The 14,100-nt window shown below is 34.7% G+C and overlaps 1 protein-coding gene across 6 annotated transcripts in view; it reads right to left on the bottom strand.

The window, feature by feature from the left end:
- Positions 1-2,493: 2,493 nt before the first annotated feature.
- LOC144958368 (uncharacterized) overlaps positions 2,494-14,100 on the bottom strand; it is a 12,271-nt gene continuing 664 nt past the window's right edge. For 2 of the 6 annotated variants that reach the window (XM_078890333.1, XM_078890334.1), the window contains exons 2-5: positions 10,352-10,443; positions 8,844-9,068; positions 6,040-6,317; positions 2,494-3,728 (exon numbers count right to left, since the gene is read on the bottom strand). In XM_078890333.1, the coding sequence (XP_078746459.1) occupies positions 3,603-3,728; positions 6,040-6,317; positions 8,844-9,068; positions 10,352-10,442 (720 nt within the window). In that variant the 5' untranslated portion in view covers position 10,443 and the 3' untranslated portion in view covers positions 2,494-3,602. Of the gene's footprint in view, positions 3,729-6,039; positions 6,318-8,843; positions 9,096-10,351; positions 10,444-14,100 lie in introns of all 6 variants that reach the window. The other 4 variants (XM_078890331.1, XM_078890332.1, XM_078890336.1 and 1 more) reach the window with 3 other exon arrangements.

Genomic DNA, 14,100 nt, shown 5'->3' on the forward strand with positions numbered 1-14,100 from the left:
AAAAACAAAAAACAACAACAAAAAAAACAAGCATTCTGCCACTTCTGTGAAGAAATTGAAATTGGGGCGACGGCTTTTACTCGAATTACACACCGAGGGGAATAACCAGCAATATTATAACCTTTCCTGGCAACTCGGGAATAGCGAGAACTCGGAAATAGCGAGTAATCAGGAGTGGACCCGTCGAACTCGCTATTTCCGAGTTCTACTGTATAACCTCACCCTGCCTAACAATACTGTTTGGAGACGACTTGTCATATTCACAGAAAGAACCGAAAATAAATTTTAATATGCTGGAATTTACAACTTCCCACACAGATATAATATGTCCATTTTGAATCGTTAATAGAGCGAGCACCATAAAAAAAAAATATTTAAAAAAAACATCCATGAAAGAAAAAATTTCTTTTTACCTTCTAAAACAACCAAATTATGGCATTTTGAATTATGTTGTCAAGTAAAAGTACAAAAATTTGTCCCTTTGTGAGTTTCATACACCAAATATACTCAGTGCATCCGTGTGTTTACTCTGTTCAAATTAGCATGGGTGATTCTGTTTGTTTGTTTTTAAGGGTTTTACGGCGCATTTAGGTTATATCAGCGCCAGTAAAAAGGAAGAAAATGGGACAGTAAAAAGTTCTAGAATTACAATTAAAGCATCCAAGAAAAAGTAAGACAAAGGGGAACTGGGAACAAATAGGGATCAGATGTAGATTCCAAGAGCATACCATCAATGTTCTTAGTTTGAGATCACCAATAAGTCTCATCCGGACACAAGAACGGCCCCCACTAAGAGGAACACACTCAAATGCTTACATTATAAATTAGAACAAATATAATAATACATAACAGAGAGATGATTTACAAGGAAAACAATATCATCTCCTAAAACATTCGACTGTTTCCCTCCTAGCCAGGACCCCGACCAGGGCCAGGACAAAACCAAGCAATCTCATTCCAAGACAAAGACAGAATGCAAGTTGGAAAACGGATATAGGGGGATAGAAGACACAATAAGTACCTCCCTGCCCACTATGGGAGGTAGGAACCCCACCCAGATGGGTGATTCTGGATTTTAAATGCGGTCATCATGATATTCGTTTTGCCTTGCATACCCGTAGCCTATTATCAAATTGAGTATTTTGTTGACTGTTGTAATGCATTGTATCTATCAATATGTATATATAAAAATAGACTATTCTCATACATTCAGACTTAATCAATGCTGACAAATTCAAAGTAAATCACATAAAATCAATCAATCGGTGACTAACAGCAACCAAAAAATAAACTGTTTGAAAATGGCAACAAACTTCCACATCCTTATCTCGTTCATCACCTCCCATCATCTTGATTCAATTACTGCACACAACTTTCTACCTTATCACCAAAATATTTTCTTACTTTCATTAGATTGATAAATTATGTGATGTTAAAATAAAAAAATTTAATTCTAATTTGGCTATTAAAATACCCATTCTACACATTACCTAGTGAGAAAGGAAAGTTTTTTGGTTTTTTTTTTTAAAGAAAGAGATTAAAAACTTTTTCTCATTGACATTCAAATAAGAAATCGAAGAATGGAAGCAAAAAGTGCCTGAAATTGAATGTCTTGTTTTCTTGAAAAATTTTTAAAAAATAGTTATATATTATGGACATGCATGACTAACATTGTGATAAGCCTCTTCTTTCACTTCAGCTCTAGTACCAAACAGAAGATATAATTCATTTACCTTCTTTCTTGAAGCACACAATCAATAAATGAAGTCTACATAACGCATTCACCATTCCAATTCTCGGTTGGCAATGTTAATCTCATCTTGTACTCGGGAAATGACATTAAATTATCGCTTTAATCAATGACAAATGACTTGATAGAACGTTGAGCATTATAGAAATCGCATAATAATGGCATACTCACACATTTAACAATAATCTGTCTCCAGATCAAAATAATAGCATGTACTGCATTCACGGATTTTACTTTTTTTATCCTCACTTTCCTAGTACCCTTCATTCAATATCAATAATGTACAGTATACAATTAGCATGAAATATTTTCTGAAGCATTGCATACATACCATTTAAGAGCATTATGCTTTGGCATTCAATACCATACGTTGGTTTCACCACAATAAAAATCCACAGACGATCAATAGGAGACTTAAAGAAAATGAGAAGACAATAATGCATTTAAATGACCTTGAATACTTTGTTAAAATCACTTTATCCAATATCACCTAATCTGAATTATATTTTACAATTGAAACAATCCTAAACTTAAAACTAGTAGTGGGAATTTTTAAGCATCCAAAATTTTTTTTTTTCTTTTTAAATTTGATCAAACTAAAATAAAGAAGCAAACAAAGATTAAAGAAATGTGGTTTCACATCACCTCCTCCACAAACCACTGCACCACGAACTCAACCTAAATATCTATTTCGTTTTACAGCAGTCAATGTCCAAGACACCAGAGCCTAAGATCAAAATCTGTCTTAGACACACACAAAATAATACACTGGTTCCCCGAGCAGGGTCTGCTGTAAAACTTTAAAAATCTAGATTAAGAAACCTTATGAATCGTATCCGTCAACTGTTTTAATAATTGGTCACTCTCTGCTCAATGTTCTTCCTTTTAGTATGTCATCTATATAAATTGTCATCAAACATATAAGAAATTATTAATTTAGTGGTGTTGATTCGTTACTGATGGTTAAATCTTAAAATGCCGAATCTTGAAAATATCAGAGGAATTCGAAAATTAAAATTGTTAACACAAATAATAATAAACTTTTCCATTCTAATTTACAATACATTAAAAGATTATGTGAATACTAATCACAGTCACAGCTTTCAAATTCCACGTTAAAAAAAAAAAGGAATAAAAAATCCTTTACAATTAAAATTTAAAATCATAAGTTGTTAAAAATCAATTAAACACTGATTGAGACATTGTTTTAAAATGATTTAATTAGGGGAACCCGTTGGTGGCGTGAATTTCAATCTTACCTAAACACCCACACAATACTGTATTAATATGATGGAAATTTTAAAACACACACACAGAACAAACACATATTGAAATCTCATAAACCAGAAACAGCCATTCTTTCAAGCATAACACCAGAGCATCCAAGGATTCCTGCCTACCTGACAAGACAAAATCAACCTACATTTTCAGACGTATGAATTTCCAAATACTTTTCCGAAATTTTCATGATACTATAACAATTTGAAACAAGATCTTACATTATACAATATCGAACAAACAAATTACTTGCATTTAAAAAACGAGCAGATATAACCAAAAACTTTCACTTCTTATCCAGATCTTTCCACTTCAATCAAACCTCAATATTTTAAAATCGACAATATACTTAAAACATTTAGCTCTGTACAGACATTCAAATCATACATAAATTTCTAATCAATTATACCACATCCTTTGAGTATCAGCCAGATGAAATAAGCTGTGGATTTCATAACACACTTGAGTCTTCCGTAGATGCACCAGATGATTATGTACATGATGAATGTTGTTTTGGTTTGGGGATGTCTGACAGATCGTATCGTTACGATCTGGGCATCTCCGACGCCTCCAGTCAGGAGTTACGACCCCCCTGGGGAGGGGGTGCCATACCCCTGTTGTTGCCATTCAATCCCCCTGATTGGCATTTTTGAAACCACATCTGACGAAGCTTCATGGCCTCCTCCCTCATTGACATCACCTGGAGAGAAGAGGAAAGGTCAGAGTTCGTACAAAGTTTGTTTTGTTTGTTTTGAAGTATTGTACAGCGCTTGCAACACATTCAGGTCATATCAGCGCCAGTAAAAGGTAAAAAATGGATAGTAAAAGGTTCTAGCATTACAAGTACACTACCAAAGAAAAAGTAAGACAAAGGGGAATTGGTTCAAATAGGGAACAGATGTAGAGTCCAAGAGCACCCTATCGGTGTACTTAGTTTGAGATCACCTAAAAATCTCACCCAGACACAAGCACAGGTCCCCACCAAGAGGAATACACTCAAATGTTTACAAATCATATATATCAAAACAGAATACATAACCAACAATATATAACAGAATGATGATTTACAAGGGAAAAAATATCATCTCCCAGAACTAACTATACATTTGACTGTTTCCCTCCCAGCCAGGGTATTCGGCCAGGGCCAGGACAAAACCAAGTAATCTCATTCCAAGACAAAGACAGAAAGCAGGTTGGAAAACAGATATAGGTGGATAAAAGACATAGTAAGTGCCTCCTTTGCCCACTATGGGAGGTCAGGAACCCCACCCAAAAAGGAAAGGTCAGAGTTGTACGAAGTTACAACAACGATAAGAAAGACACTTGTGAAATTCAATCTTCCATCATTTCATTCTTTTTTTTTTTTAATGAAACATATGTTGCTTAAATTTTGTTTCTGTATTTATGCTTATTATTATGTAATGTGATTTCAATTTTTAGTTAAAAAAAAAACATTCTTATTATGTAAAGCGCTGCAGAGCACAATTAACGTGGATATATTTAGGCGCTATATAAATTCATTTATTATTTATTATCTATTTACAATCAGACAGCTTCTGTCCTTCCCATAAGTCTCGACTATCCAAGAATACTCAACTCTGGTAGCCACCATAAGGGGAGAGGGGGGGGGGGGGGGGGGGGGGAGAGACCTATGAAATGAAAACTTACTGAACATCAAATCAATAACTCTTGTGTTAAACATTCTGGCACAGGCTCATAAACCAAAAAGGTTATTAAAAAAAAGGAAAAAAAGAATATTTCAATCTAATCTGGTCATATGATGATGATGGTGGGATGGGCTCCACAAAAAGATTTGAGTCTTCAATACCAGACTTACAAATATTTATTGGCAATTTAATACACTACATCTCCTCTATATGCACATTTAATTCAAATACAATTCTAGACCATTTAACAACGATGATAATGGCAATTTGTCAAAAAGGAGGAAAATGTATCAGTCAATCAGTCAAACACAAACATAATCATAGCATAAAATATCATAATTTCGTATATTATTATATTACTACTTCTAGTGTATAACCATTCTTAAACTCTCTTGAGTTCACTCTAATTGAAAATCGAACAAATTTGTCGATTTTCCATGCATATGAACTCGAGAGAGTTAAAAGTAGAGATATAACTTACTTTATGTAAATTTTAAATGAATTGTCCTTCCTTTAAAGCGACTTCAAAGACGTAAGATGTAAAATCAACTTTTTGGTCAAAAGACCTGAAATGATTTGTTTTTACTTGTTTTATCTTTGTTACGGTAGCCCAGTGGTTATGGATGTATCCTCAATAAATTAAAAATGATAAAACATAGCAAAAACAACGATGAGTGACAACCAGTATAATTGTAATAAATTAATATTATCTCTCTACAACCAGAGGACGCTGATTAAGTTAGCATAAAGATTGATAGAAGAATGGCTGAATCGGTTGAGTGTATGTAAATGGAAACGGGAAAGATAGAAACAGAAAGAAAGATAGAAAGAGAGAAACAGAACGAAAGAAAGAAAGAGAGTGAGTGTGTAGTGAGAGACTGAGAGAGAGAGAGAGAGAGAGAGAGAGAGAGAGAGAGAGAGAGAGAGAGAGAGAGAGAGAGAGAGAGAGAGAGAGAGAGAGAGAAAGGATTAATTGGTGTTTCTTTAGACTGATGTCATAAAAATGCTAGTGACCAAAATTCATGAAGGTGAGCACAGGTGTCAAAATATGACACAAACACGATGGTGCTTTTTACAGACTCCGTCACAATTGACTAGAGATTTTATCAGAGGAAAATGTTTGACACGGCAAAATCAGAGAATTCTGTGGAAGATTATCATCACTACATCATCTTTATAATTTAATTCTCAGGAAAGATGACGATTAAAGTCCAAAATTCACCCATGCTCAAACCACGGACAGTTAGGACTCATTATCTCAGGATATGGATACCAACAAAACAAAAAACAAAAAAACAAAAAACAAAAAAAAAAAAATCAAATAAAAAAAAATTATCGACAAACCTGAACTTTAAGGACAGAGTTGTCCTTCTCCAGGAAACTGGCCCGAATTGCCAATTCGTCCTCACGAGATTTCCTAGCATCCCTGGACTTCTTGGCTGCTTCGTTGTTCCTGCGGCGACGCTCAAAGTATTTCTCATCCTTCTGGTCATCGGGGATGGGCTTCTTCTCGCTACGAGGACGTCGGTTCTTATCCTGGCTCAGTGTGCTGAGAGCCCTGGCAAGAGCTGGACTGGACACGGCACCTGTAGTTGAAAATGGATCATTTCGAGACCATGTCACTATTAACATTGGAAAAGGCATCTGCATTAGCTCGTCATCTTTTAAAAATAGAACTACAGTCTATTGTCAGAAAAAAAAAAAAAAACTTTCAACATCAGTTCAGAAAGACAAGGGATAGGGAGAAGATAGGAAGCTTAAAACAAAAAAATTTCAGAAAACAAAACACTAAAAATAAAATCAACGATACAGCTAAAAATACACAACTCTTTTCTATCTTTAATCGTAAAAACATTCTTGATATACATTTAAAAGGACTTGAGGAAAAAGTATGACAACAGGTCATGACAAAACTCAATAATCTCAATCCAAGACAAAGACAGGAAGAAAGCAATTGGAAAACAGATACAGGGAGATAGAAGACACAGCAAGTACCTCCCTGCCCACTATGAGAGATCGGGAACCCCACCCAGTAGTCAGGGACACCCAACAAATAAAACCAAATGAAGGCAGTTGAAAGAATCCAAAAGGAAGAAAATGGGATAGTAAAAAGTTCTAGAGCACCCAAGAAAAAGTAAGACAAAGGAGAATTGGTTCAAATAGGAAAAAGATGTCGATTCCAAGAACACACTATCAAAGTACTTAGTTTGAGATCACCTAAAAGTCTCATCCAGACACAAGCACAGGTCCCCATTAAGAGGAACACACTCAAATGTTTACAATTTATATATAATACGTAAACACAACATAATACAGTTCATAACAGAGAGATGATTTACAAGGAAAAAGTATCATCTCCTAAAACGAACTATACATTTGACTGTTTCCCTCTCAGCCAGGATATCCGACCAGGGCCAGGACAAAACCAAGTAATCTCATTCCAAGACAAAGACAGAAAGCCAATGGAAAACAGATATAGGGGGATAGAAGACACAGTAAGTACCTCCCTGCCCACTATGGGAGGTCAGCTAATTCTAGACCATTTAACAGCGATGGTAATGGCAATTTGTCAAAAAAGGAGGAAAATGTTGATAAGTCAACCACAAACATAATCATAGCATAAAAATCATAGCTAATTGCCTCTAACCAGTGATTCTGCTCTCTTGGAAAAATTGGGCATACAGATCAATTCGTAACAAAAAGCAAGGAAAAAATCTTAAGCTCTAATAATATAACCGGATTGGTTTTCCAAAGCTTGTGTATGAAAGAGATAAACATTTATATGAAGGTACAGAAGAAAAACAATGTAACCCCTAATTAAATCCAAGCCAATTTTCACTCCTTTTCTCCCCCTTCTGCAACGAGATCCTGGAATCAAATTCCTTAGACAGTTGCAAATACCAAGACCCTCGCCGATTTCAGCACATAAATCAAATATTAATCATAAAAACACAACTTCCTTAATCACTAACCAAAGAATAAAAAATGAACACGGATCATTTCCATTGGAAGTTGCTACATCACAACATGAAAAAAGATGAAGTGAAAAACGCCGAAGACCAGTTATGTTACTATTTTGAGTCGTTTCCCTTTATAACTAAAACAATCATATACCTATATCTATAAGACAATTTCATTAGATGGGAGATTGTCTATGGCTCAGTTTACCATTTTACACTTTTTATATATATGCTAACCAGTGAAGTCATGATGAATAAATAGTCAAAAGCCGATAGGCATAGACATCAAATCATTATTATTATTATTAGTCTGATCTGACAGTAGACTGTAGTTTCCCCATACACATTGGCTGGTGTTATTGATACAACTACTATTAGAAAATTTCACAATTGATAATAATAATAATAATAATAATAATAATAATAATAATAATAATAATAATAATAATAATAATAATAATAATAATAATAATAATAATAATAATAAAACATGTCATTAATACGTTAAATTCTTCATCAAAAAGCATTACAACCATTTTCGTTAATCTATCAAATGACTTCAGTGCTATCATTCTTTATTGAGCTTTTTGTTCGTTTTTGAGCTTTATATTGCGCAATATCCACTAATTGTAATCAAAGCGCTTTACAAGTGGTCCCTGGTCAACAGCGACATTTAACGTGTAGAACGTAACATAACGCCTGTTAGGCGATATTACAATTTTTCAGACATAGACAACGTTGTTAATGGCCAGGAACTCATTTTACACCCAAGTACGATGAGAGGATGTGAGTAAAAAGCATTTTCCAAGGACTCAACTATGCGCTGACGAGGCTCGAACCCAGGACCTTCCAATCCAAAAGCGAGTCTCTTACCACTAGACCACATAGCTGCACATACTAGTTCAAGGACAACTTAGGATGGGAACAACATTTCTCAAGGGCTGATGGTTTCCCGGAGTAAATGAAAATCACAAATCACACAAACTCATACTCACAAGCCACAGTGCTTAGAAGATGACAGTCCCTTAACTTCATTCTTTGTAATTATTATATAGTCACCAATCAAGGGACTGAACTCAGCAGCAAAAGCATTTACTCAATACAGTGACTACACACATTCAGACAGAAACCAGCGAACACAAAAGTAAAACTGTGGTAAACGTGTACTACAAAAACACTGGGACTCACTGTGCATATGCGAGCGAGCTGTAAACTGAAACAGCTTAGTCGGGCTGGGGACCTGAGCCAGTGGCTGCTGAGTGCTCTGGGGTCCCTGGGGTCCTGCCTGAAGAGGCGGTGGTGGTGGTGGTGGTGGCGCTTGCTGCTGGGGATCTTGCATCCCGCGCTGCAACTGGGGCTGCGATTGTTGACCCATCATCGGAGCAGGAGGGTAGTAGAAGTTTGGAGGGCTATCTGTGGAAGATTTTTTTTCCGTTTCGGCTATAAAAGACATGGCTGGACAATGTAGAGAAGTTCCGTATCATAATGAAACATGAAAAATACATTGTGACACTTTGTTAAATTTCAAAATGAATTTATACAGTATCAAGAGTTTCAATAAAATTACTTTAAATTTTAAAACCAATACCAGGGAATCGACTAATAACGAGTATAGAAAAACTCTCAAGGATGTGGACCAATGTAACTTGTTTTAATAATAATAAAATCTGTTATTATTATTAGGGGTTCCAATAGCTCCATTGGTAGAACAAGCAAAGGGACCACTATCCACTCAAGGTTGTCAAGATTAAAAAAATAAAATTTTAATCTTAAAAATCAATAGAATAGCTGTCAAGGACGTGGACCAATGTAATTTGTTTTAATAATGACAGTATCTTCATTGTCCAAGAAGCAAACTTTTCATTTGACTGTAGAAGAGGATGATAGAGGCCTGCGACACTTTTGTTTGTTTGATTTTTTGTTTTTAAGAGACTTACGGTGTTTGCAACACATTTAGGTTATATCAGCGCCAGTAAAAAGGAAGAAAATGAGATAGTAAAAAGTTCTAGAATTAATTAAAATTTAATTACGATTAAAGCATCCAAGAAAAAGTAAGACAAAGGGGAACTGGGAACAAATAGGGATCAGATGTAGATTCCAAAGTACTGAGACATACCAATAACAATGGCATATCCTGTAACCGGGTAAATACCATTCATCCCCTCTCGTACAATGCATAACATTTTACTTTTTTAAAAAAACACCAATCAGGTATCCTATATATCTAAGTCCACAGTTGCTGCTTTCAACTAAACACATAAAAGCAATACATTTTTAGTTTTAGCCATTTCCCCATCGTGTCTGGTTCGAAGTTAGGTAATTCTATGGAAAACATCAATCACCACAACCATGATTACACATCAGGAAAATGTAAGACTGAAGCTCATAATAAAAGGTGAGAGTTGAAATGGCAAGAAATATAAAGTCTCAATTGTTGCAATTTATTAACTCACAGAGCAGTAAATAATGACAGATGTCTTTCTTCAATTTCAGGACATAATATATCAGTTTTCCAAAACTGAACTTGAACAAAGTGTCACAATATATTTTTCATGTTTAAGTTGAATTAAAGGTTAAAATTAAAAGCGAACATTTATAGGGATTTTCGAAAATGACAGCTTATGAAAACATTACTATTATAATTATCATTAATATCATGGGTTACAATAGCTCAATTGATTGATAAATAAACTTGCCACTTCCTGGGGCGGAGACATACGAGCCAGACACAGTAGTGTTACTGGCCTGACCCGAAAACGACTGGTTCTGGGGTCGATCTCCATTCATTCTGGAAAAAGGAAGACACCAAAAGAAATTAAATTAAGATGCAAAGAGATTTTTAACAAAAAAAAAAGTACATAAGTTTAAGAGCAAATTTGCACACAAACTTTTCTCAAACTCAAATGTATAGATAGAATGCGCTTGGCCAAGGAGTTCACAACATTGCCATCCGGAAGTATAACGGACCAACATACAAAATCTGTGTAACCATGAACTTTTATAGTCTGGTTAATACAGTTTAGTGAGAACAACTCACAAACGCGGATGGCAAAATCAAAAACAAAGGCCTGAGTGACGTCATCTTAGAACTATCTAAAAATAAAAACAAAATAAATAAATAAAAATGATATAGATGTAAAGTTAAAAGCATACTGAAGCGGATAATCATATCAGTTAATGGTCCAAGATCACAACATTGTCAATGAAATTATTATTTACTATCAACATGATTGCTAATTACTGTTATATGCTAATAAATTATCATCATCGTTATCACACTTGCCAACCAATTTTCTTTGTTTTTTTTAAAGGTTTTACAGATCTTGCAAAACATTTAGGTCATTTCAGCACCAGTAAAAATGAACAACATGAAAATGTGATAGTGAAAATATGTTTGTTTGTTTTTAAGGGTTTTACGGCGCTTGCAACACATTTAGGTTATATCAGCGCCAGTAAAAAGGAAGAAAATGGGATAGTAAAAAGTTATAGAATTACAATAAAAGCACCCAAGAAAAAGTAAGACATAAGGGAACTGGGAACAAATAGGGATCAGATGTAGATTCCAAGAGCATACCACCAATGCACCTAGTTTGAGATCACCTATAAGTCTCATCCAGACACAAGCACAAAATCCAACAAAGAGGAATACACTCAAATGCCTACATTATACATTACAATAACAATAATACATTACAGAGAGATGATTTACAAGGAAAAAAAATATCATCTCCCAAAACAATAACTATGCATTTGACTGTTTCCCTCCCATCCAGGACTCCGGCCAGGGCCAGGACAAAACCAAGTAATCTCATGCCAAGACAAAGACAGAAAGCAAGTTGGAAAACAGATACAAGGGGATAGAAGACACAGTATGTACCCCCCTGCCCACTATGGGAGGTCAGGATCCCCACCCAGGGATAGTGAAAATATTTTAGAACAACGAGTAAAAGTACTCAAGAAAAAGAAAGATAAAGGGGATTGGTTCAAATAAGGACCGGCTATGTGGTCTAGTGGTATGACACTCGCTTTCGGATTGGAAGGTCCTGGGTTCGAGCCTCGCGCTCAGCGCATAGTTGAGTCCTTGGAGAAGGCTCTTTACTCATATTCTCTCACCGTACTCAGGTGTAAAATGAGTACCTGGTCATTAACAGCGTTGTCTTTGTCCGAAAAATTGTATTATCGCCTGAGAGGCGTCATGTCTCGTCCTACATGTTATGTGTTGCTGTTGGCCAGGGACCCCCTGTAAAGCGCCTTGAGCATGTTTCGTGGATATTGCGCTATATAAAAGCTCAAGTAAAAAGTAAGGAACAGATGTAGATTCCAAGAGCACACTAACAGTTAATTTGAGATAACCTAAAACAAAAAGTCTTATCCAGGCACCAGACCAGGATCCCACCAAGATGAATACAATCAAATGTTTAAATATACAAAAACAGAACATAACTAACAAACATAAACAAAAAAATTGAGCTTTTATATGGCGCAATATCCACTAAGCGTGCTCAAAGCGCTTTACAAGGGGTCCCTGGCCAACAGCAACATTTAACATGTAGGATGGGACATGACGCCTGTTAGGCGATATGACATTTTTTTGGACAAGAGACAACACTGTTAACTGCCAGGTACTCATTTTACACACGAGTACTGTGAGAGAATGTGAGTAAAGAGCCTTTTCCAAGGACTCAACTATGCGCCGAGCGAGGCTCAAATCCAGGACCTTCCGATCCGAAAACGAGTGTCAAACCACTAGACCACATAGCCGCACAGAGGTGTTTTACATGGGAAATATATCTCCCAAAACTAATACCAAACATTTGAACGTTTCCCTCTCAGCTAAGGACTCCCGCAAGGGCCAGGACAAAATCAAGCAATCCCAGTCCAAAACAAAAACAGAAACCTATTATAAGGGGATAGAAAACACACAGGAGGTCAAAGCTACCCACCCAGTTTGCCAAGCAATCTCAACCATAGGAAAAGATATTTTTTCCCAAATATTTATACCAATTTCTAATTTCCTTTGTAAATTGCTTTGAGCAAGTTCAGTTGATTTTTCGCAATATAAAAAGTTAAAAAGTTTTATCAAGCTAGTAGGTGTGGGTATGAAAATCCTGCAACATCAAACTCAAAGCGTTTTAAAATATGAAAAATCATACTGGTTGGCCAGTCAGTATTATTGTGATAATCATTTTACAATGGGCATGATTTATATTACATTTCCATGTGCTCAAGGTCATTGGTCACATTGGAATATGTGCTCAAAGCGACCCACATAGTGAAAAATCTTCAGTTTTTGAAATATCTACTAACATCATGATTGGTCATTTTGTTCAGCTTGACACATGTGTATGCTTACAACTTTCATAAACAAAGCAGTGTGTTTACACTTATTTGTTAAGAAATATCCACTCGTTGGACAGCAACAAACCATGTGATTGATGACTTGGTTGACGAAAACATGAATATAGATCGCTCCCATTGTTATTGGCATTAATATTAGGTATACACTATTATAATTATTATGATTATGATGATGATTACTATTATTATTAACATCATCATCATTATTATACATTATTAGTAATATTATTACTAGATTACACATTATAATTATCATTATCATTATTATAATAATTACTATTATTACTATTCTTCTTCTTCTTATCATTATTATTATTATCTGGAATTAAAGCTAAGAATACCAGATAACTCTTGCATCTACAATAAGGGTCTTTATTTTGTTTTAGAATTTTACCCCTCTTGGGTGGGGACTGCGCAAGAATGTCAGAAGACTGGATTGTTTTCCTTTTTACATCATTTTTATCATGAATTTTGTATCGATTCATTAGTATCATTTATTTCCACTAGTAGAAAAGAATGTATAAAACCATTATCACATTGGAATTATTATCATCATTACAACTGATGATTGTTATTGAGTTATTTTATTAACATCATTAGTCATTCATTGATAAATAAAATAATAACAATAATAATAATAATAATAATAATAATAATAATAATAATATATATATTATTATTATTATATATTATTATATTATTATTATTTATTATTATTATTATTATTATTATTATAAATAAATAAAATAAATAAAGAAAATACAAACTATTGTAATTTTTATTTTCCTATCACTATCATAAACAACTACTAGGCTAGGCCTTAGTCTATTACTATAACTCTTTAATTTAACTGAAAAATATATCATAATCATAAACCTATAATCTTATAAAAAGAACCTAGTAACTTAGCACTAATTATTAACATCCGGAATTTAAATGTCTGAAAAATAAAATACTAATTTACTTAAAATTAGATACTAAAACCGTCTATTTTACGAGTACAATAAAACACCTCAGAAATTTTCACATATATATGTCGTGCGGTACCCAGCTTGCACTCGAGAACAAACGAGGAAAGAGCGTTGAT

Source organism: Berghia stephanieae, chromosome 12 (assembly GCF_034508935.2).
Source record: "Berghia stephanieae isolate SIO BIC M18660-M18661 chromosome 12, UCSD_Bste_1.3, whole genome shotgun sequence".
Taxonomy (NCBI): domain Eukaryota; kingdom Metazoa; phylum Mollusca; class Gastropoda; order Nudibranchia; family Aeolidiidae; genus Berghia; species Berghia stephanieae.